We start from the raw sequence: 22,625 nt of genomic DNA on the forward strand, positions 1-22,625 counted from the left end.
AAAAAGCATGTGAAAAAAACCCGGTTCTACTATGTTGAAAATCCTCGTGCATGCTCTTTAACCTTGATAGTGCCTGGGCTTCTCATTGATAAAAAATACTTGTAGAAACCACTTTTACATCATTAATGCTTCAGTAATCTTTCAAAATGAATTTTAGATGGTACATTCAGTACTAATAGTCACAGTACAAATCATTGACTCATCCAAGGAAGAGCCTGAATAACAATTGCTTTGTTGAACTTAGTCTAAATTGTGATGTTCAGCATTCACATTTTCTAGACTGTCTGCAGACTTGCTAAAATCCTTCCACATTATTGTGTCATCTATTACCATGTATTCCACTCATCATAAAACCTCCATGTCGATGAGACTGAATTTCTAATATGTTACTTAGAACTATTTATTACTAGCATTAATTTTGCAAAATCTTTCTGTAGTTCATAGGAAACGCAAAAAAGACGTGTGCTTGGTCTTCTTTTCCATCACATAATACAGCATAAATCAGTTATATAAATAAAGCCACTTACATAAATAGCTTAATTCTCCTTTCATTTATGGCATTATAAATCAAGACCAGATCTACTGAAACAAAAGATGTTATACTGGCATAAACCCGGTATTGACAGCATGTGCAGGCTTTCGTTATATAGATTCTTTCAGCCAGTAATTTTTCTGCTTTAACAACTCAAAAGCCGCCCTAGCATAAGATGTAAACTGTTCAGTGTGGCAGCTGAAGGCTAGTCTTCCTAGGAGATCTTGCTCTTTATGTCTGTGCTCTGGTTTTCCAGGTAGCCTCTGGATGTTAATGTTTGGTATCAATATACAGTTTATCTGGTTAATTAAAAACATAACATTTCTGGTAAAGGCGGCCTGATGACATTACGGTTTATTATTAAGCACAACTTCATCTATTCTTCTATTGTGTAGTTTTTGGATAACTTGCTGTTAGTGTGTCTGCTGATAAAAATCTGTTTGCAAATCAGAAATACATTTTAAAAAACCCAGCACCCGCCCTGCAGTAGTTTAGTAATGCAGTTTCTATTCTTCCTTCGTCTGTACATGTGGCCAAGAGAATGACAGATAGCATACCTTGCATTGTTATTGTGGCTAGTATGGAGCAAAGACCAGTCAATCCATGACTGGTATAGCAGAGGCTAAATAAATAAAGAAGTCAGCTCCATCTTTTGAAGGTAAAAATGTCGCCGTACTTTTCACTCAGTCATACAAAGAACCACGGCAGATTAAGAGATGTTGCAGGATTTTGTGGCATCTCATTCACAGAATAAAAAGCGCATTACAGCTGAATGACAAAATTTCCAAAGCTGTGGCAAGCAACAGTCCTGATCCAAGCCTCAGCAAAGTCCATGCAGGTTCTTGTGTCAGGGAACTATACTGAGAAGCAAAGCCTGACTGGAATAAATACTTTCCCTTGAACTGCTTTACATGATAGAGATGATTAGCAGTTTTAGATGATCATTTTAATATGAAGCATTATGTAAGCACAGATGACTTTAGAATATTTCAGATGCCATTTGAATAAATCTGTGTAGGTACACTGTTATAAAATGAGAACACAGTGAGCACATAGTTGGGAAACAATTTGCTATCCTATATTTGGTTTCAATTTTCTTTGCCCTATACTGCATCTGAACACCACTTTTACAACCATTCTCAAAGCTTTCAAAACTAAACCCATGACTTAAAAGGAATAGTTTAAACCAACATGTTCCCAAGCAACACGTCAGTTTTGGCTATTTACTATTTCCTGCTGGAAAAAGCACTTGAACCAAAACACTTCCTCTGCTCAGATGCAAATGTATTTTGTTATAGAAAACAGCAGTGTTGACATAATTAGTTGTTGGCTTACCATATACAGTCTTAGCCTGTGCCCTGGATTCTAAAATAAATAGAGGGCCTGAACAAGCTTACATAAGAGACCAGTACGCCAGTCTCTTGACACCAGAGGTGGCTGGGACTTAGGCAGCAAGTCACAAGCATGCCACATCTTGCTTAAATACAAGGCAAAAGGAGCAGCCCATACATATGCGACTGTAAAAAAAAAAATATTTTGGCAACTCCTAACACATTTTTAGTAGAATAAGGTATCAAGATGCTCCTCTCAATGTTAGGTAGGTTTATGAACAGAACTGTTCTTTAGCTTTTTCTATGAAGTTAAGGACTTTGAAAATCCTATGCAGCTTCTTAAGGGGTCTCCACTGAAAAGGGTCCTTTCATCACTTCACAGATGCAGCTTAAACGCAGCTAGGATTCATTCTTGCCTGAAACTGTAAATGAAAAGGTATCCTGGTTATAGCTTTAAATCACAGAAACCTGTAAAGCAAACAGTAATGCATGAGAGGTACCAAAGTGCAGAGAAGTATGTGGTAGTGATGTTAAGCCAGGCCCTCTTCAGTTCCCGTTATTCTTACTTTACTACAGCAAAGAGGGGAGGGAAAAAAAAAAAGCACTTAATGACCTTTATATATGATGCGGTTTGGACAACTTCATTTCTATGGTTTGGTTCCTTCACACCGAGTGTTGTTGTGATGTAGGATTTGTTCCTTGTTCCTTTATCCAAAACACCTAAAGAAAACAGGTCACGTGTAATATCTGTTCACCTCTAGTAGTTTTGTTATGCAAGCCAAAGAGTAAAGAACACAAAAATTTTAATTAGCAAACAACTGTCCACACAGACATTGTTGGTACAACATAGTTATAAGTACATCTACAAACACATACAGGTTCTTTGGACTATGATTTTTTAAAATATATTTTATATGACAATGTGAACAAATCTGGAAAAAGCAAAATTACTTCAACCTTATGTAGAGGTAGCTGAACAGTACTCCGTTCAGTGATATGAGAGTATAACTTAGGTTGCATTTCAAGTTCATTACAGTGCACAAAAGGATGTTTTACAAACAAATGGAATACACAAGTCCACAAAACTTTTTATTTAAAATGGCTTGATATACTTCTGGCACTCTAGTAACCACATAGCTTGATGGAATTAAATTGGACAAGTATATGGTTCCAAATTAAGACATCTTACACAGATAGTCTTTTGCTCCTCATTTTTATACTTCTCCCGTTCCTCACCAGGGAATTATAGACACTATTACATTGGTTTTGCTACACTTCTGCTCTGTAAACCTTTGTTCTGCAAATTGAATGTAAAGATTTAAAGGTGCATATGTTTGTACTTATAAAATATATGGCTATGACTATTAAAAAGCTCAAGAATGGCAATAACAGAATACAGGCACTTCTATGTGAGGGTTACTTTAGACCTTATGAAACTTCAACATTAGTAAGCACTTCACATGATACCTGGATGAGTAAGTCAATGTAGTAGTTCAGGTTTTTTATTATTCACCATTTTAATCCTGTCTAAGCAGATTAGTTTCTTGTCCTCAGACAGTATTTATTTAGCAAAGTGTTTCAAAATAGTGACTCTGCTGAAACTACCATTTTTCTGTAGCTATAAGACTTTCAGTGATTTACTGGGCTTTGGAATAAACCCCAGGATCCTAAACCATCTGCTGCACCAGTTACAAGTTAGGTTGTGAAGCTGAAACTGAGTGAGAACTAAGCAGGGGTTGAAAGTAGGTATTGAGTTCATCTGATGTAGGACTCGGGGGAACGCGGAGCACTATCCTAAGTGCATATAGTTCCATTGGATTTATATGCACAGAAAACCTGTAGTTAAGTTACACTTTCATTTAAATAATAATTTGTGAACATGTTCTCCATTCCTAAACACTGCATTTAAATATAATTCCTATCTGTCAGTCATTTAAACACCAGTAAAACTTCAGCACCAAGTAGAAATCATTAAAATGAAATTTTTTCACGACAAGAACAATCAGCAAGGGAATAATCTCCCCTGGGAAGCAGTGGATTACCCGACATCGGATACTTAAGATTCAGCTGGACAGGGTGCTGGGCCATGTTGTCTAGATCATGCTTTTGCCAAGAAAGTTTGGACCAGGTGATCCCTGAGGTCCCTTCCAACCTGGTATTCTATGATTCTATGAAAAAAACATCTAAAACAAAACTTAATTTTATAAAGCTCTTTCTCTACAGCACAGATTAATCCAGACCTGCTACATCCAAACCTACCTTTTTTTATTTTTTTTTTTGTTAGATTAAAATAATCTTTGGATTAAGAAATCCATGGTTCAGGTGTTCTGCTAGTAAGTAGTCAGGACAGAAGGGCAGGCCAAGGAACAGGTCAGCCATTCAGTATGACAGCTGGTATCTCTTATTGCTACAAAGGTAATAAAAGATATCAGCACTTAAAAAAAAAAAAAAAAGGAACTTTTACAACTAATCCCAGAATGTCACTTAAGACTTGGTATGGCAGTGGCCTATCACACTATTTTATCATTTTATTATTAAAACTACTAAACTACTTCCCACAACCGTGTCTGAGTCCACTCTCAGGTTTCATGATTTCTCCTATTAATCCAGCCCTATCTCTGGTTTGCTTTCAACCAAGTCATGCTAGCCAAGATAATAGCTATTTTCATAGAAACATATCCCCTTAAGGTATTCTAGGCAAAGGAGCATGTAAGACAAAGCAGTTATTCTGAGTGTCCTAAACCTGTCTATAGCAGGAATGAAAAATTACTATTACTTTCTGCAGAAAACTTCATTTTTAATTAGAAGCCACATAATGTGTATGTACAGAGATTTGGAAAGGTGATACAGCCAGTCTTTGTTATTTAATGTATTTTGTTAAATACTTCATTTACAGAAAAGTGAGATATTTCAGATTAACAAAACTATATATTACAAATGCAAGTCTAAAACTTTCAAGAAGTTGCTGGAAGATGTTCAGGTGATATTACCCAGGAGACTGGCACTTAGTTAGAGTTTGAGCTACTCTTTGTTCTCTCTCTGCCTGCGTTACAGAATACTTGCTTTTTGTACTCCCCACAGCCTTTATTTTTAAAGGGAGATTGATCACATTTACTCAGAAATAAAATTTATTTCTATTGATTCCAGTAATCCTAACTCAGTGACCCAAGGTCAATGGAAATTGACTTCTGTGAAGCACAGGCAAGAAGCCTATGCATTACTTATGTCTGCACAACAAAGATTAATCAGTACTTCTGGCCACATAGGAAATGCAAGTTTGAGTTATGATTTTTATTTTTTTTTTTAAAACAGATGGGCAAGACTGGTTATAGGACTGGGTTCAGTGTCTAGAAAAATCTGAAAAGCTTAAATAAAATACTCCTCAATTAGCATTTTATCTGATCAATGCCATTTCTGTAATGAATTTTGAAGCATTTTAAAATCTGTTAGGCTGTTTATTCACATCTCTAATAAACATTGCATTTACATCCTTGTACTGATTAATACAACTGAAAAAATCAGTACTGTGGCATAACTAGAAGATTTCTTTTGTTTTTGAACCTCATTACTGAAACTTTACAGTCTCAGCTTACTGAAGGCTAAAGCTACTCCTTGTCTAGCTTTTCCTGGACAGGTCTGTGTTCTCTAGCAAATCTATTTCTCAGTATTTTCTTTTCTTCTGATGGCATTTATAGACTTCAGCTATTAATCTAGGATGTGCAGCCATAAAGCAGTCCCAGACAGAACACCACTGTACACATACAGATGAATTTTCCTCATGTATTCAGTTTGTTGTGCATATGCACATCAACTGTACGCATGACATGCAGTAAGCCATGTTTCCAGGTTGCAACAAATGCACTGGGCATTCATGAGAGAGGCATGTAGAGAAGTTTCTGCTTAGGAGATTCTGGCAGCTTTACTAAAGGCTAATAGAAAAGCCAGTATTCACTTTTAAAATCAAGGGTTCTTTCCATGTCAATTTCTAAATCAACAAAATAGGCTGACTATAAATATGTGGAAGATGTAGCATGCAGGCAAGAAGAACAATGACATCAGTGAGAAACAGTTTAAAATAGGTATTTAAGGTCCTTTTCTCACAGGTAAGAGTAACAAAGTGACAACTTTTTTCTACAGGAGCAATATAAGCCCCTTATGTTATGCAATACATAATGGTTTAAGGAAGAATTGCATTTAACACAGCTTCACTTCCAAACAAGTAGAAATCACTTTGTTATTGACTTGATGACAAATGCCATAGCAGGTGTCAGCCACCATACACTTGTTACTGTTCAGAACATGTATGTATTTCTAGATGTTGTTTACAGAGAAGCTTGTAAAGTACCACCTATGGAAGAAGTACAGTGATCTAGCAGTGTGGAAGTAGCATTCCTAGAGCAGCTCAATGCAATCACAGGATACATATTCCATTTGCATCACAAGGTTGAAACACGTTTGTCTTCCATTTGTTTCTTTGGTACCCTTATGGAGAAGTTCTATAGAATTTAACAAGAGGGGGGAAAAAAGGTAGTTTTATGGAAACTTAACAGTATGGAAGTTACTTTTACACTAACAAGTAGTTCTGATGAGATGACGGAAAACACATGTAGAACTGACATTAAGTTTTACTGCAATTTTTCATAAAGGCATGGAATGGCAAAGAGTGCTATTATCCCGGGTATAAATAAGGAAATTTGTTGCATTCCATAACATTCTCAATTCAATCTATTTTTTGCCCCTGAAAAGGAAAACAGTAGCTTAGAATGAAAGGCCTGGTTCTGCTCACATTGAAACCAGTTAAAGTCCAGAGTCAGATGAGGCAAGATCAGTCCCAGACAGTGGTACACTGAAAGCAATAGAAGCAGCAAAACAAGTATATGAACTGTTGATCTAAATAATCAAACCCAAGATACTTCCTACTCTCATTTGTGCCCTATTTTCACCTGTTTTATAGCTAGAAGTAATCATGCTAAAATTCACTTTTCCTTGGGAGTTAATGATTATTAGCAACACTACCCAATCTCTTAAGGGAAATGCAATGGCTGGGTAGAGTTTGAAGCTAACAAACCTGAAGATGGGATGAAATGAATAGCATTTATTACAACGTATTCTTTCTTATGTGCTACAAACTGCACTCTCAGTCCTACAGTTCAAAATAACTCCCCCTCCCCCAAACACACTCCAAACCCAAATCCCACCACACAATTGAAAGAAAACTGATCTTAACAGCAAGAAGAGTTGATATAAAAAAATTTATGTGGTAACCTACAATGAAATGATACCAGTACTTCCAGTTTTCTTCAGGAGAAGCAACTTCTCATACATTGTGGCTTTTTCTTCGCAGTTATTTGTAGCCATTATCCATTCTTGCAAGAAGGAGTTCAGATATACATTAAACTCCAAGTTACTCTCTGTTCTGTGAAAAACTAGGGGATAGATCCTTCTGTCACCGCTATGGCCAATTCCCACTGACATCAGCTAATCAGTACTTGAATTTACTCAAGCACTTAAACACTCATGCTTAAGGTTAAGCATGTGCTTGACTCTTTTGTGGTATCAGGAACCAAGTCGCAAGCATAGGATCAAGCTCCAACAACTGTGCTTGAGTTCTCAGACATAATCTGTATATTCAAAGACTTCACAGCAGGCTGTTTCAGGGAAAAAAAAAAATCCTTCTTAAGCTACAGTAGAACTGGGGATAAGTAGAAAAACATTCAAAGTATTTGAACACAAATACGAAAATTATCTAAGCAGTTGCTTGTGCACTGCTAGAGTTATCATTTTGCCCCCAGTCATAAATACAGGGTAAAAACACTATAAATAAATAGAGCAGCTCACTTTCCTTTAGGGAATGAACACATAAATAATATACATTTTGAAACAAAAACTTATAGTGCAAAAATAAATTATCGAACAGAAGTTGTGAACATTATTTTACACAATGCTATATAAAACCTGAACCATTTGGAATAAAAGACTTTGCAGTTCACTGAAATAATGCATTAACATTATTATTTCTGCTTCACATTAAACTGCACAGTTTATCCTTTATCCACTAAAAAAATAAAAATAAAATAAATTAAAAAACCCTTAAGCTTTTTAAAAGATTTATGGCAAACAAGATCACTTTTTGTTCTATCACATTTGTTATTAATTTAGCAGTGCAGTGATTGAATAATCATCTGAGAGTTCCAAATGGAAACTACTGAAGTATCCATAAACATCCCTTGCTCTTTAGAACTCATTTTCTTTGAAATTCAGGCTTGAAACATCCTGACACTCAAATCTGTAAGACATTATTGCAGTTAGATGAAGTTACAAGAGACAGTCTACAGTCAAGTACTGTGGGAGACTTCACAGCTCTCCTTCTCACCATCACCGTGATCTCGTACGAGACATGAATGTAAGGACACGTCTGATGCCATTCAAGCGGTCTTTGAGGGATTTCATGGCAAGGAAAGGGAGCTGAGCTCTGTTCTCAAGTGGAAGGACAGCTAAGACCCACCAGCACCAGGCTGGCCCGTTAGGGTTAGCCTGCAGTAAGGGGGGGAAAAATAGAAATTAGGGTAAACATACATGGTACAGTCTTAGTTTTGAAGATTTAACTTTGAAAACATGGTATTTTGATAGCCATCTAGGAAACAGGTCATTTCATCGCCAAATGGCTTGTGACTACAGGCTGGCTTGAAACAAATTGCAACCAAATTGCACTTTTCCTAAAAGTAGAATTTTGAAGGCAGAAGCAAGATGCATTTCTATCAACAATCTATAGGTTGGGCCTTCTAAATTTTTTTTATTTTGTTCCCACATTATTATTAGTGTTTTAGTCCCATATTGTTATCGGCCCAGTTCTTTGGGATTCCTGCCTCCCTTCATACTTCATGTCACTACTTTGTATTTAGTTTTGTTATTATATTCTGTTGTTTTAGATGTTATTTTACCATTTGCAGTCCTTGAACAAGTTTCCTCTTGTCTATTTTCTCTCAGTCATTTAACTAGGGAAGCAGAGTAGGTAAAAAGGCATTTAAGTCTCCTGGGATCCACGCGGTCAGTTAAGGAGTCTCAGGAAGTTACCAAGTCTAAACAGGAGCTTTTTGTTCACAACTGTGCTACCACTGGTGTATGGCAACATAACTTCGCTACTTTGCTTATGCAGGATAAGTAATATGAATACTCTTCTTAGTCTTATAACACCGTGCCTCCCAGCTTATCGGATAGCCCTGCTATTTCTGTCTCTAGAAGTTACATAAACCACTGACTCTGGATACCTGTGGGTCAGGATCCTTAGCTGGCATTGGACCAAAATGACTGAGAATTCGACTTTTGAGCGCTTGCTTGAGGGAGTTAAACCACATATATGCCTGATCATAGACTGAATCATGGAGAACAAGTAATGCAGCATACTCTTGTCCTTGCACCTGAAACAAGCAAAGAGAGGGAAGCTTACCGTTAGTTCAGTCTGCATGTTGGGGAAGGCACAACATTAGTTTTTAGGATTTTCTGGGGTGGGTAGAGGAAAGGCAAAGAAAAAAGTATGCCAAAAAGAGTTCCAGGATAAATCCTGAAAGCTATTTTGGTGTCCCCTGTTCTGCTCCCCATCCATCAAATCCTTCACTTTCCTACCCTACATTCTAACCCAATGACACCTATTTACAGAACATGCACTTTCTGGATTGCTATATGAAAAGACTTACATAAACCATGACACAATACAGAAGAGATTATGCAAATCTTTTTTAATTAGTAGCAGCTCCTCAGAGTAGACATCTTCCCATTGTATACCAAAGGCTCATACATCACTCATTGTACTCTGCCTACATTTTTAAAATAAGAATTAATGTACATAATTTTGAAGGTGTAGCAGACCCAATCCTGCTGCTTCTTACCTGAATGGGAGTTTTCTAATTGGCTTCTATGCAAATGGAGGCAGGTGTCCCTTCCTGTCCCATCCCCCCTTGTAAACTGCAGTTATTCTGTCTAGAAGAGTGGTAAGATCTCACCCCGGATTCACTTCCTTTTGTCTTCTGCTAAAAAATTCTAGGAGAAACACTCTTCAGTATATGGGCAGTGTATGTGCATGTCTGTGGTAACTTACGTTTCCCATCTTTAACCATGAGCAGTTAGTAAATACCACCGATCTGTTTTACTCTAAACTGTTCTACAAAAGAGGACTCACTGAAAACGTATGTGCTCAGAATTGACACATAATACACAGTTTAAATTAAGTATTTCTAAATTTACCTTTTGATCCTCAATGTACTCAATATCTGCTGTATTGTAACCATCACGCTGGCTGTGCTGTATCACCTTAAACCTCCTCTTGCCAATGCTGTCTACAACAGAGCGGCCATCAGCAAAGAATTCAACATTTCTTATCTCCAGAATGCAGCCATAATCTGCAAACCTATTGAAATCAGAACAAAAGCAAGTAAACAAGTCTTATTCTCTCCACCCTTAGCTCCACAGAACTGCCACACAGCCAGTCCCCACCACAAAGGTATTTACCAGTGTCAGCTCATTTCTATTGTTCATAGTACTGACCTGCTGTAGTTCAAATTATTCCACAATTGTTTTTAAAACTGTCAGGAAGATTCAGGCTGTCTAATCTGATTAACACTAACTGCATGTTTTGGAATACAGGGAGCATCTTATGAAATTGAAAGTTAGACAGCTCAGAAGCACACTTTCTCCATAATCCTAGTATGTTCAGTCAATTTGTACAGAAGAACAAGTGCAATACAGGGTATTAGAATCGTGGAAGGACTATGGAAATCCATGTTTTCCTACAATTTCAGCAGATTTTACTTTGTAGGCGTGTATTTTCTGTACATCATGCTTTTTATGGTGTATACATACCCCATCATAAAAAGGGGGAGGAAAGCTAAATACAGAGACAGACATTAAATTACCCAAGACTGACTGCAAGTGGCTCAACACAAACGCTCAACCAGTAATTATGAAGGCTCTGCCGTACCTCTGCGGCCTCCACTATATCCAGAACATGAGGCTATAAAGGTATCCCAATAACTTAGCTACTCTTTCCATAATTTTAGAAAAATAAGCTCACCAATACACCTTATTGCCATTTCAATTTGATTTTTTGTGCCAAAACATTCAACAGATTTCAAAACAGTAGGAAATATACATGAAAAGGAAGTGTTACACAAGAGGTCTGCAGCTTAACTTTCTATAATATACATTAGCTGTGTATGTTTCAAGAAAAATGGGTAGTCCTATTAGTCAGAATCTAAGTGCTTTTAAGAAAAAAACTTCAGTCTTTGCAATGTCTTTAACCATCAGAATTAGAAAGAAACTTTCTCTACTGGAAAACTATCACAGATATTACAGCCATGGACCTTTCTGCATCTCTCCAAAGAAACTCGCTCCAGACTAAGTGGGGTATATCACACGGTCCAGAGCATGCTGCTCACTCACCCCTTTACCGGGTCACTGATGCACATCCCAAACTGTTTGGTGCCAGTCTCCATGCACCTTCGAATCATCAGGCGGTAACAAGGCTCAAAGATGTGCAGGGGGCATGGGACTGTAGGATACGCCATCGTGCAGACAAATATAGGAACATTCTTATTTAGGCTGTAAGAAAGAAAGGACAAATCAGAGATGATACTTTTACCAAAGTACTGACAAGGTATGAAATACATTTTATGCAGTAACATACTTTTTAATATTGTAACATCTTTAGGATGAAGTTCTTAATGAAGTAAAAACTAAAATTATTTCCCCCCTTAATTGACTAGACATTATGAAAGTAGTATACCACTTACTAGTAGAAGAATTTTTAGTTATGCTTTCTGGTTTTGCTAGTGAGAGCAAAACTACATCTCTATTACTGCTTTTATTTACTTTATTTTCCTTAATCCCATTTCTTTTCTACCCAGCACATTCCAACTCCCAGCCTGTGAGACCACTTCCACCTATTGTCTCACACTGTGGCTTTCATGGAAGGCCACTGAAAGCAACCACACTGCGTTTATAAAGCAGCCTTCTTGCTTGGGTTTATTGTTTAGCACCGTGTCCAGTTTTTATGCTAACTCAAAGCACAATTTCACCTGGACCCTGTTCTCTCTGAAATCACATGACATTAAGAAGCTCCTTTGTCAGCATCTTAGCTCGTGTTCCACAGCAGCAGGAGCCATTCATCAGCTAACGGCAGTAGTATTAAAGACTGGATTTTATATAACTGGATTACATACTTGGAAAGCTCTGCTATTTCCTCTTCGTAAATCTTTCTTCTTTCAGTGAGTTCCTCTGGAAGATATCTAGCTATTAACTCCTCCATTAGTACTGTTTTACAGTATTTCCTCATAGCCAAGCACTGCAATAAAAACATATGCAAGCAGTTACAGATATGTCTAGCATTTCCACATATATGGTGCCCGTGCACAAGCAGTCATCTCTTAGCTCCATTTTCTTAGTCTACAGCAAATCAAAATGATCTTTTAAGCTTGCACTGCCACTAAGGAGTTGTTCATTGAACTATTCCCTGTGTTATGGGCATTTTCTTGGGAAACCTGGGAAGTAAAGTCACCTACAGATTTTTTAAGTACAGGTCTGGCCCCAAGGTCTGAACAGAGGATACTATCCATGCTTTAAGTCAGAAGAACATTTTAAGAATCACATTCTTAAGTTATGTAGTATTTCCTTCGAGCAGGAAATATCAAAGGTTTCTGAAGGTGCTACTTGATCCTGTTCTATGCCCTTGAATTTATGCTGAGAAGATCCAAGCCTCATTACCTCCGAGAGCCCTTCCTTGCACAAGGGACATTTTGGGTTGTGATCCAGGCATCTCTCAAGACATTTGAGACAGAAGGTGTGTCCACAAGGTGTAGTGACAGGTTCATAGAAGAGCCTGGATTGGCAAATCCAAAAACAAAGAGACAACAATATTGTGTACTGAAGTAAAAGAAAAAGCTGCTACCAAAAAAGTTGTTCCCTGCTTTTCACTTTTTCAACCTACTTCTGTATTTATTCAACTTTCTTATTGCCACCTAACATGAAAGGCAGCCCAAGAACTCTAATTTCAATGGATGTGAAAAAGCATATTGTCATTAACTTCCGACAAGCCAGGATTTAATTTTCCTCTGTGTGAGTGATAAATAGAAGCAGAAGTTGGACCATCTGACTTTCTGTAATGAAACTGAGCAATACTTGCATCACTATTACTGTGGAAATCATGTGATTACTTGTATGTGTAGAGCTAAGCACAAAATTGCTATTTGCAGTAACAGTCCACATAAGTGATGGCAATAAACTATTATTGCCAACTCTAATGGGGACTGGGAAAGCAGTTTTGTTGGAATAGACAGGTTTTTACCTTCAAATTACTGCTTTTCTGGAAAGTTAGTGGCATTAGGTTCATGTTTCATCTACAAAAATATTTAAATGTATAAGGCCAGGTCTTCAAAGTATCACAGTATCTAATCATTACCCATTTACCTCTGTGACACTTACTTTCAATGTAAGGATTTTCCACTTATTATGTGATATTGCAAAGTGATGTTTCCTTGCCAATAAGTATCTTAAGGAAATGTAAATAATACAGAAGCATTTTTTTTTAAATAGAAAACATTCAAAACTAGGAACAAGCTGTTAGGCATCTGCTATAACTTACAACATACTGTCTAAGCATTTTAAGGTCTCAAATATTAATCTAATTTAATTAAATTAATAAGTTTACTTTAAAGTATTACCATTTATCAAAACAGTACTCTATTACACATGTGGAAATTGTAAGAATGTAAACCCACATTTGTTAGCATCTTTGACAAGATAAGTGTATTTAAGAGTGTAATTGGCTCTGAACAGGAGTGTCATAGCCAGTTTATTTATAGTAACTAATGACATTGAATATTGACATTTAGGCAAGGGAACATATGAAGTACCACCTAAAATACCACACCTATCTTATTGCAGCTTGACTGTATATTGAACTCTTGCAAATTGTTTCATGAACAGAAACCTCACTTCACCAAGGCTACCTTATTCCTTTAAGCAAAATAAAATACTGAATTCTACAATGTTTCAGTGAGCACTGCTTTGCATATGTAATCATTACTTGATCTGAAACACTAGCATAAAGACAAGAAATCCCTGCTAAAACGCAGGAGTCTGCTCTGGCTCTCACAAAAGCCAGCTGCAGCTTTTTCCTAATGACTCTGAGGGGACCTGGACCAAGCCTCCTGACTTACAGGAAGAAACACTATACACCAAGATTTCTCATGACATCATTTCAAGCTATTGTAACAGCAGAAAATAAATATACACTCCTGCTGAGTAATGCTCCTTCGCTTCTCACCACGATGTTGCTTTGACTATTATTTTTTCTCTTCTGCTTGCTGTTGGAGGAAATATAGATCAATAACATTTTGGCCACTCCATCAAACAAATAGGTTAATAACAGCTCCTGCAGTTAATTGTGAACAGGTCAGTAGGTTACTAGGTAATTAGTTCAAAGTATCTCAGGATCCAAATCCCTAAGATACTTCTGAAGAACATAGCAGGAAACAATTATAATCCATCTGTATTAATAGCAAGATAAAGATCTTGTGACCACTTCCCTTAGCCCAAGCCTTCATTGTTGCAGTGATGTTGAAAGTAACATCCTTCTACATGCAAGGTCTGTATTTGTGATTGCAATTACAAGACCAGCATCACTATCCTCTATACCATAAGGGAATCTGCATCCTTGAGCCAATTCCTTTAAAAATGTATTGTAGTCTGGCTGTTTCTGATTTAACATAGAGGATGAGGAAATAGGGCTAATTAATTTTATTAAAAACATCTGAAAAATGCTTTGTGGACATAATGATCATAAGCATGCACACTCATTAAAACCAGCTAAGACTAATTGAGTGGCTTTCTGTTAGAGGAAAGTTTTGCTCTTAGCAGTATCAAGTGTTTTGACAGCTGTATAAACTTTTGGAGCATGTTTCAGCTGTAGGCAGACAGGGAGGGGGGCAGATCTGGTTTATTCCAAGCAGAAGCAAACCAGACTCGAAGATTTCAGTTTGTCTGAAATAAATTGAAGGGCACCCCTTTCCCCTGCATACAAATAATAAAACAAAGCAACCCCAGAATTCTCAAAGTACAGGCCTTCAGAAATAAATCCACGAAGATGCTATCTGCTATTTAAGGATATATATCTCTTAAGCAATAGAGGAAAAACCCATGCTCTTGTTTGCTTGCAAGATCCTTCTACTGCAATAGTAGCAACATGGTATTTACATGTAAACTTGGAATAGTCATTGTATGAGGTCTCTTTAGCTACTTTATGCTTTGTATAACATCATACACAGCTCTACAAATACCAGAGGACAAACTGTGGTTTCGTGCACTACGTGTGTCAGTGGGTGGGTGTGTGTAACTCATGACAAGAAATCTTTCAGACACCTTCAATAACATGTTTCCTCAATGTGACCTTATAGGCCCTTTCCCAAACAATCACTAGGCTAGAGCAGATCAAGAAGTTCCTACTTATCAACAGTGTTCAGAACCAAAGGTCTCCAAATGCACCACTGGAGTAACAATTATAATAAGAACTAATTTCAAGTCAGCGGGAAAAGTAAGTACCATTTATGGTACTTTATGACCATCTAGGTCATAAAAGGAAAAAGATACAGCTTAAAAGGTGAAGACATCTGTGAGAACACAATGGATACCTCATACATAGGGAGCAGTCCAAGTCTGATGGATCCACAAATTCAAATGGAATATGTTGTCCAGTACTGTTCCCCTTAGTATCAACTGTATCTATCAATAACAAAACACACATTATACACAGCTCTGTTCAATTACATTAAACAACAGTACCCCATGTATCTACAAGCAGCATCTGATATTTACATGTGTATTGCAGTGAACCATTAAGCCTCATTACAATAATTTCTATGCAAAGCATCAAATTCAGTCTTGGCACAAATCAGCATACCTCCCCTTAGTTTCAGTGACATTATACCCACTTGTAAAGGGTTGAATTTAGCCTTGCATTAACAATTAATGTCAAAACATTTTTTTATTCTTGTTGAAAGTCTAAAGGGAGAAAAATTCTTCTGCCATACCATTGTAAATACATCCCACAGCATGAAAACAAGGCCAGGTATCATGAACTAACAGAATTTGTACTTTTACACAAATTTTTATTGATCCAGAAAGTGCTAAGATTACGTGCAACATTGATGTTCCTTAAAATACTCAGAGCTCAACTATAACAAAACCTTGACCCAACCTTCTTAGCCCAGCCCTCACCTTTTTTAGATTTTTTTTATTTTTTTTTTTTTTTTTTTTACACACAGACAAGAAAGATTCCACATCATGCCCTGATCAGGCTGAAGTGAAAATATAAAAGCTAAAATGTAAAAATGTAACTTGGACCCTCTTCCTCTTAAGTTTTATAAAAGTAGAATTCCCACTGATTGCATGCCACAGAACTTCTCCTGTGCATAGTTAAACATACCTTTCTTCATCAGTTTGCAGGGTACCTCAGCATTTCGCATCTCCTCTGAGCAGCACTTCCTTTTCAGGAGGTTGCACTTCTCAGAAATGAGAAAAGTAGACTCTGGCATGGAGGCGAGTTTGTTCTCCTCTGAGCAGTCCTTTTTGCTCTCTGTGATTTGTATAGATTTCCTCAAACTACCAGAAGTAGTTACATTTGGTTCCTCTTGAACAGGAAAACCCTTTTTCTGTTCCACATTTACCTATGCGAAGAAAGGACTGACATTAGACCAATCTTCCAACAACTTGGTAAGGAAATAAAAAACCCAAACCTGTCACAAATTTTAATATTATGGATCACCAGGAAGGACTTTGTAGGTCAAGAAGCATCAGTTTGAGCATTGCTGTGTCAGGGCCTGATTTTAATGGAGGGGAAAAAAAGGCAGCAAACTATTCCCACCACCCCACCATGGCACTGAACATTTTCAGCCTTTATGTGTGGCTTTATAGCTCGGCCATGAAACTTGATTCAGGCAGAAATGTGGCTAGATCTCAGGTGAAATATATTGTTATCACTTAACCCATGGAAAAATGCACATTGTTTATATCATAATGATGGTATCAACCATCAAAGCCACCAAATCAATGCAAGTCTATTTTAAGGAAGCAGTATAAACACAAAATTTATAACAGAGATATCGCACCGAGCTTCCTTTAGCAAGACACATTTCTTTTGTAAAGGATAAAACAATCAGTCTTGATCCTGTTATGGCCACAGAACAGCCTGGGAGCAGCCATTACACAGGACGTCACCTATCAGCTTGTCACATCAACTCCCCGATGAACCCGAAAGCAGATACTGTGGATTTTGATCAGGAGCTGTGGTGATGCGTAACAGGAACATGAGTGAACTGTGCCTCAAATTATTTCATGAAAGGGTCATACAAAAGGATTTCTTATCAGAATATCCCAACAGCCTTTCCAGAAGGCACTGTCGCTGATTGTTCTGATCAGTCTCAATAGGGCTGCTCAAAACCTACCATTTTTGTTTGTAAGGACTAGTGAAGTTTTCTCCTACACATACAGTATATGCAAAAGCTATCCTCAAAGTTCAGGTTTCAGTGAAGCGAAGGTGATCCTTACAAACCCATGAACGAAAATCTCTACAGCCATTTACAAAACTGTGGCTGTGAAACCAAGTTTATGGAGTAGCTAATATAGCTTGTGGCTCGACAATAACCTCTAAGTTGTGTACAAAATCTGAATGCAGGATGATTTTGTCACCGACATCAATGACAGTTCAAGCTGAAACTGTAGATTTTAATATTTCACAGCTTTTGAGGCTCCCTCAATCCAATCTTCAGAAGCCCTTTCCCACTACCAACTAAGTGGAAGAGCTAAAGACAGTTACAGGAATAGAACCCGCTCAATTCCGGCATAAAAATCAGACCAGGGGACTTCTATTAAAGAAAAAATTCAGAAAAAGAGACTTCAGTAAGTCAACATTGTTCTGTATCTTCTGAAACTCAGTAAAAATCTGAGGAAATGCATTCTTCTATCTCCCAGAGGTGAAAAGGAGAGAAGGCTTCCCCATGTGAACATAACACACACAACAAATTAAGAACCACACATCAGACTTGATCTTTACCTTGAGCAACCTTTGTAGGTTATGGCTGGTGCCTCCAGATCCCACTGAATTTAGGAGATTCCCCTTTAATCTAGAGTGATGTGACAACAGCTGCAGGATATCGGGTAAGTGTTCCTGAGCATTTCCCGGGATGAGTGAAAACAAACTAAGTAGAAGCTGTGATATAAAACAGAATACTTCACTGCTTAGTTCCTTCCTTGCAACCTCTAAATGAAAAAGCAAGTAAGGGAATAGCTGAAAGAAGCATCCTTGAATTTGTTAAAACCATTTAAAGAGCCCTTTAGACTAGGGCAAGAACAAAAAGTGCAAGAGCTAATGCAATATAGGCCAAACAGACAGCAAAAGACATTTTCAGAGTTAAATAAGCCCATAAAGTTATTAATCATTCCCTGATGTGACACGCACATGCCTTCATCCTCTTTGTCCTGCAGTTCAGAGCTCACCAGAAATGACCAACATCTTCCTTAAATGTTTTGTGCTGCACATCAGAAGCTTTCACTGGAGTTTACTAATAAGAGAGCACTCATCTCACAGGCTTAATCCAAGTTCAGTTAAGTAAACATATCTGATATTGTGAACTGTAGCTATTTTTAATTCACTTATGTGAGAATACAAAAAACCCGTAGACAGTAGAAAAATGCTACTTCATTTGCTATCAGAAAATAAGTGAATGTTTCAAGTAGCAGCTTGCAGCCACTTGTACAGCACAGCTTATCAGATGTTTATTTAAAAAAATAAACAGATCTGAATGCAAGACTCGCATTTCAAAAATTAATTTCAACATACTACTGAGGTGATCCTGCTAATGCCAGAGGAAGCCATGTGACAGCTAAGATTTTTTTTTTTTAAAGTGAAAAAGGATTCCACGGGATCGCACTTTGACAAAACTAACATGGACAGACAGTTAATACAAGCAGAACATCACAGCTGCACCCAAAGAATTTGGTAAAATGTAGCATGTCATTGTTATGCAAACAGCCTTGGAAATGACCCAGTAGAACATTGCATCATGGATGAACTCTGTGTCTGATGAGTGCACGAGTAATTCTTTCAGTCATAAGAAGCCTAGTTTCTCAGGACTGCACTGCTCAGAAATTACGCGTCTTGGATAAGGCTATTTGGAGTTGAAACTTAGAAATGTATCAGTTCCTGCTCTTTTTGCTCTAGTGCACACGATGTCTCTCAGCACAACTACGTGAACAAATAAAAATGACAGTGAAAGACTGCATGGAACCCACCAGGAGAAAAAAGCTACCAAACAAAACGCCCAAATACCAGTGACAAAAAGCTCACAGGATATTGTATAAGGTTGTGATATCCAAATAAGATAGAAATTCAATTGCACAACAGCCATCCAGGTTATACCCTCTCTTCGTACCTTCACGAACAGTGCTTTACAGCAAGAATTCTACTGTGCTTTTAGGAAGCCTTATGTATTACAGCACACAGAAACCCCAAAGTTCCCATCCCACCAGTGATGGAAGAAAAGCATGAATGCACTGCCATACAAGAAATTTCAGTACGAGGAAAACAGAACTAATAGATTTTTATTACTGTAAGCTATCACTGCAATGCTGAGCCTTTTAGCTACGACAACAAAAAAAAAGTCAAATGTCAAAACACTGATTGACAGGAAATGAAATATTTGAGGGGTATGCAAAACAGAGCAGTCTTCACAAAAGCCATTTAAGAACCCATACATCACATCTTAAGCTGCTACTGAAAAAAGCTTCGCTGCCAATCCATTTTGTTGCTTATTTAGCGTTATTAGCAACCTTTAAGAACTATTTCAAAACGGCTCTATTGTTCACTGCTTCCTTTCATGCCTCCCTCACGCACTGACACTCGCAGGACTGGCGGTGGGAAGAGAGCTGCTGCTCCCCAGCGGAGTTTGACGGGTGCTGCGTGTTGCCTTCTGCCAGTCAATGGCCCGATAACAACATTCAATAGCAACTCCCCCTCTTCTGCACTCCATCACTGGCAACACATTGCCAAGCTAGGAAACGGATCAGAAATTAGACTACAGAGAATGACAAAAGCCTGCGGGTGGCAATTTATTAACAATTCCGTTCTACTTCAGATTTGCTGATGCTAACACCGTAACCGTTTCTATATAGTGCCTGCTGAGCGTGGTTTCTTGCTGCCTCCCTACCTTTCAGGTAAGCAATACACAAACTCAGATCTGAACTATGTGTCTCCATCCAGCTCTTTGCAGCAAAGAGAGAAAGAAAGGGGAAAAGAGAAGAAAAAAAATCTTATCCTCCTTTATGAAAGGCCACTGAAAACAATAATGCAGTTCCAGGTTTAGGAACTCACCTTTTGTGCCTCAGACTTGGCTGTCTTGTTCCCAGTATCTAAAGCAAGGCAGAACAGAAACTCTCTTAAAGCTTCTTCTGTTTTCCCCAGATTAGCTAATGCTTGTCCTTTCCTTAGGTGACCCTGCAACGAAATGCATCCACGGTTGCAGCTTTTGTTTTTTTGACAGAGCATATGCAATAAACCCAAGATGAAATCACAAAAGATCTCTCTGGAGAAGAACAAGTTAGGCAGGGGGAATCCCTATAACAATCTCTTACACTCAGGACACCGCCAGTGCCTGGGTTTTTAACCACAATGGTCCTGAAAACTCTTACAGACAGAAGTGGGATATTCGCTACCTCAAGCCAGTATGATTCTCACAGCAGAGCCCAACAGATCTTGGAGAAATCTATTTTCCCTACAGCAATCTCCTAAAGTAGCCACTATGTCCTTATAGAAGTATATGAGGACAGCATTTAGTTTTTAGGGAGAGTTCATGAACTTGAGATTCATCCAGGTCAAAGACAATAGCCTAAGCTTATCCTGCAGGATTATCACTCTCTTCCTTCACCTCAGGAAGCTCAGGAATATCATGGTTAAATGTCCATAAGTCACAGGAGTCCAAGAAGTTACAGAACTTAAAAGCCTCCCTCAGATTCTGCTGTCTGACTGTTCTAACGGTTTCTATCAGGGCAGTATCAAAACTGTTTCAAAACAAAGTACAGCTGGAGCCAGAACTTACTTTTAACCAGTACGGCTGGAGCCTGCATGCTGTTTCTGCATCGTGCAGCGCATCTTCACAAGCTTTCAAAGTTGAGTTAATCTGGGACCGGTTGCTGTATAGTAAGTGGTCATTGGGAGCTGTAGAAAATGGAAAAATTGGTTGATTGAAGTTAGAAATTAGTTACATAAGCTTGATACCTTAATTTTTAATTATTTTTTTTAAAAAAAAAACCCTGTATGTTGGTGCTTCCAAGTTGCACAAAGCCCCAGAACATCCAGTTTTCATAATAGCTCTGTACTAAAGGAAAATTGGAAACCTCTTTGGGCAACTCCAGACAGTGTCAGCACCACATTATATAACTGCGGGGAACATTGCATAAAGCACCGCCGAGCCGCCCGGACCGTAACGCACCCGCCCCGACCGGGGACCGGGTGGCTGGTGGGTCCATACCGGGGGCATTGCGGGAGCCACGCTACCCTCCTGCAGGGAGGAGCTTCCACGTTTTTAGCATCAAAGTTTTCCAGGGATACAGGAAGACCTGCCCGTGCCGCTGCTCAGCGCAGGGACACGCGGTGGCACCGCTCCCGCCACAGCAGCCGGGCACGGGCGGCACGAAGGCTCCGCTCCCGGGGGCCCGCTCGCTCCCCGCCGGTTACACAACGGGGGGCGCCCGGCCGGACCGCGGGCTCCGGCTTACGCAACCGCTGCTCTCCTGACCCAGTTCCGCCGCGGGCCGCCGAGCCCCGGCCCCTCCCGGCGCCCCCCACCCCCACCCCGGGAACCGGGCGGCAGCGGCGGCCCCGGGCGCGGGGGGGTACCGGCGGGCCAGCCCCCAACCAGAGGGGGACGCCGTTACCTAGGCTGACCGCTTCGTTGTACTTCTGCAGGGCGGCTTGTAGCTTCTTCTCCTTGTACAGCAGGTTCCCTTCGTGCCTGAGCTGCGAAGCCTTCACTTGGCAGGGGAACCACTTGGCCAGCAGGTTGCTGAGGATGACATTGACCCGCAGGAGCTGCCCGCCCGCCGCGCCGCCCGCCTCCTTGCACAGGACGCAGCGGGACTCGGCCGCCCGGTCCCTCTCCAGGCACTTTTTGCAGAACGTGTGTCCGCAAGGCAAGGACACGGGCTCGAAGAGGAAGCCCTGGCATTTGCGGCACCTGAAGACGTCCCACTCGCGGGGCTGCGGCGGGCCGCTCCCGGCGGCGGGCAGCCCCTCTTTGATCCGGACGCTCTGCGCCAGGCACTCCACCAGCTTCCCCAGCTGCTCGGCCCGCAGCTGCTGGTGCCGGGACGCCAGCTGGTAGAGCGGCAGCGCTTCGTGCAGCCGCCCGCCGTAGGCCAGCGCGTCGGCCCGCCCGAGCAGCACCTGCCACTCGGGCCCCAGGCCGCCGCCCGACAGCTCCAAGTTCTGCGCCTGCAGAGCGCCGGCCGCCAGCTGCAGCACCAGCTGGGGCTCCGGGCGCTGCTGCGGCGGCAGGTGGGAGCCCATGGCGGCGGAGCGGCGCCTCTAGCAGGGCGGGCGGCTGCGCCGCGGGGCGCCGGGGCGCGGAGGCAGCGGGGGAGGGGGCGCGGCGCGGCCCCGCCGGCCCATGCTGCTGCTGCCGCCCCGCGCCGCGAGCGCCCCGCGCCGCCGCCGCCGCTTA

At 39.9% G+C, this 22,625-nt stretch overlaps 1 protein-coding gene across 3 annotated transcripts; it reads right to left on the reverse strand.

The window, feature by feature from the left end:
• Nucleotides 1-1,573: 1,573 nt before the first annotated feature.
• Nucleotides 1,574-22,599, reverse strand: LONRF3 (LON peptidase N-terminal domain and ring finger 3). Of its 3 annotated transcripts, XR_008749684.1 has the most exons (14): nucleotides 21,841-22,598; nucleotides 21,003-21,121; nucleotides 20,279-20,401; nucleotides 17,963-18,118; nucleotides 16,337-16,577; nucleotides 15,543-15,633; nucleotides 12,619-12,733; nucleotides 12,078-12,199; nucleotides 11,299-11,457; nucleotides 10,105-10,267; nucleotides 9,132-9,281; nucleotides 7,133-8,397; nucleotides 2,477-2,583; nucleotides 1,574-2,285 (listed from the first exon to the last, which is right to left on the reverse strand). XR_008749684.1 is itself a non-coding variant. In XM_013302160.3 (13 exons), the coding sequence occupies exons 1-12, from the start codon at nucleotides 22,469-22,471 to the stop codon at nucleotides 8,239-8,241; spliced, it is 2,229 nt and encodes a 742-aa protein (XP_013157614.3). In that variant the 5' UTR covers nucleotides 22,472-22,598; the 3' UTR covers nucleotides 5,043-7,511; nucleotides 8,237-8,238. The 3 variants fall into 3 exon arrangements, 2 of the variants coding, with proteins under 2 accessions (XP_055674065.1, XP_013157614.3); XM_013302160.3 differs by lacking the exons at nucleotides 1,574-2,285; nucleotides 2,477-2,583 and having other exon boundaries at nucleotides 5,043-7,511; nucleotides 8,237-8,397; XM_055818090.1 differs by lacking the exons at nucleotides 1,574-2,285; nucleotides 2,477-2,583; nucleotides 17,963-18,118 and having other exon boundaries at nucleotides 5,042-8,397; nucleotides 21,841-22,599.
• Nucleotides 22,600-22,625: the final 26 nt, after the last annotated feature.

The sequence above is a fragment of the Falco peregrinus genome, chromosome 13 (assembly GCF_023634155.1).
Source record: "Falco peregrinus isolate bFalPer1 chromosome 13, bFalPer1.pri, whole genome shotgun sequence".
Classification (NCBI taxonomy): Eukaryota; Metazoa; Chordata; class Aves; order Falconiformes; family Falconidae; genus Falco; species Falco peregrinus.